General features: G+C 31.1%; 1 protein-coding gene across 1 annotated transcript; it reads right to left on the bottom strand.

Moving 5' to 3' along the window:
* Nucleotides 1–1,369: 1,369 nt before the first annotated feature.
* TRIADDRAFT_9719 (uncharacterized protein) lies at nucleotides 1,370–1,817 on the bottom strand (the record flags this gene model as incomplete). The annotated part of the gene is made up of 2 exons (XM_002118794.1): nucleotides 1,370–1,494; nucleotides 1,709–1,817. Coding segments are annotated over 2 exons (234 nt in total), but the record flags the coding sequence as incomplete, so codon positions are not given.
* Nucleotides 1,818–2,382: the final 565 nt, after the last annotated feature.

Raw genomic sequence — 2,382 nt, 5'->3', positions numbered from 1 at the left:
ATTATATAGTTGAATTAGTAGTATTCTAAGAGGTGTGTAAAAGCTTGTAGATAAAATCTATTTAAACGATTGGACAAATTAATAAAAGTTAGTTCTTAGTTCCTAAGGTTAAAAGTATAACGGAAATCGAAGGCGTACGAATTATTGCGAGATCGTAGATTCGATCACAACGTTATCTTATCACGCGGGAGATTGTGACTAATGCTACATGCAAAATTCATATCTGATGAAGGAAATATAATCCCTGAGTCTAATAAATCTGGAGAATATGGAAGAACTCTTGTCAAGTTTTGATTGCAGTAGCCATTTTAAAGTAACAGTTACAATAATAATAATAATGCTTAAATCAATTACTGTTCGAATCGATGCAGGATTATTAAAATTTCCCGAAATTTGGATAATGATATAAACGTAGAAATATTTATGTGATGGCTGTAATTTATTTGGTCAATAAAAAATGCTTCTCACAACGGCTGATTAAATATATTTAGTGTTATAAAATGCGATGTAAATAAAAAGAATTGGAAATAATATTGTTGATCTACAGAATTATCAACAACACCAAATTTTGATTAAAAACCGGCAGAGTCCCCTACTGAGCTGATAATATCTACCATTCGGATCGAATCCATTTACGTTTCAACATAATACGGGTGATGTTTTAAACTCGAATAAATTTAGGACTGTCACGGTACGCCGTTACTAATTAAGTAACTGTAAATTAATGAATGCTTATGAATAGATAAGATAAGGTTATGTGCTATGTTTTAATGCGCTTGTAGCTGATAATAGGATGGTAGAAATGAGATAAAAATAGAAGTTGTTAGCAGTTAATTTACTGTAGGTTTATGAGGTATGTTAATCTCTAAAAATTGAGCTGTATATGGACGAAGGTTAAGCGTCTTAATACCTGATAGCTTGTAGCTATCTAAATCTGAGAATATCGACATGTATATTTAGTAATGGTATTATACTAATTAATGTAACTTATAAAGCATGAATTCTCACTCGTTAATATTGGAATTCACTGTAGAAACCTATTTAAGCGCGTGTGTTTGTAGAATAAAGTAAGTAATTGCTCAAGAAACGGTAAGACTCATATCGTGAAGAATAGTGTAATAATTAGTCAGTTGTCTGTGGAGATCAGCCGAGAAATCGAGTTCTCAAATACTTCTCTCATAGAAACTGAAAGTACTGGGAGAAATAGCCCAAGTTTTAAGTAACTACACTAGAGTTCTTTACTTTCCTTTGCCACAAGTGAGGGTTGTGACAAGGACTTAGGGCAAGTTATGGCTTAAAATATCAGAGAATTTAAATTATTTAACATAGCAGTTTGTTGAATTTGGTATTCACATAATATTAGAATAAACATACCACAGTACTCTTCATCTGATCCATCGTAACAATCATTGTAACCATCACAACGTAGGGCTCTGCTTATACACTGGCCACTTTGACATTTTAGTTCAGTAAATTGGTTACATTTCGGATAGACTAGAATTAAGAATTTGATATTAGCTACAATAAACGTGATTTTATCTAGTAATATGAAATATGNATACTGTCAATTATAATTGGATATCTGAAAAGAAGGCGACTTATAATTAATTTAGCAGGCTAAAAGCGTTAAGTTTATTCTTGTCAATATAAAAAATTGAAGCTTTACTTTTCATCAAAATATTTTTAAACTTATGGTCAATGTTCTTACTACAATTTTGCTCATCAGACATATCTTCACAATTATACTGAAAATTGCACCAGTTATGACTGGGAATGCAGAGTCCATTATTACATTTAAATTGGGATGGTTGGCATTGATCTGGTACTATCCAGGTTGTAAATTAATAAGAAAATCAAATAAGTATCATATGCATATGCTATGATTAGAAAGCCGCTATTTCATTATGAGAATCGCAAACATTACTGTGCCTATAAAATCCAAATAGTGATCTAGTATTATGAAAAGGATCTAAGTATTCTAGTATCATTAATTTTTAAAAGCGATATAATCCTTGCTTGAAGTAACTATTTTAGGTCGAGATTTACATATCCATGGTATCATCCATACTTATTTGATTTGCCGAAATGAATGTTAAAATTACGGTATTAAAGTAATCTATGTCTCTGTATGATCAGTTAGCTCCTCTTCTCTGTAGATTCTACTGATTGAATTAAAGCTTAAACATTTTATTGATTATAGAAAGGAAAATCGATCTTACGATAGTAAGCATTTGCTTATACTACCTATGCTACAAATTGTACGATAGTCAATACAGAGAGAAGCACTACCTATTAAAATACGAGTAGCCTCTGACCGAATTATTTCGGTATCATTTGAATCTAATTTCTGAGTTGATTAACTATTTATTCAACCAAAGTCTG

The sequence above is a fragment of the Trichoplax adhaerens genome, genomic scaffold (assembly GCF_000150275.1).
Source record: "Trichoplax adhaerens TRIADscaffold_1336 genomic scaffold, whole genome shotgun sequence".
Taxonomy (NCBI): Eukaryota; Metazoa; Placozoa; class Uniplacotomia; order Trichoplacea; family Trichoplacidae; genus Trichoplax; species Trichoplax adhaerens.
The sequence above is the reverse complement of the archived record's forward strand: the minus strand, read 5'-3'. Positions and strand labels throughout refer to the sequence as shown.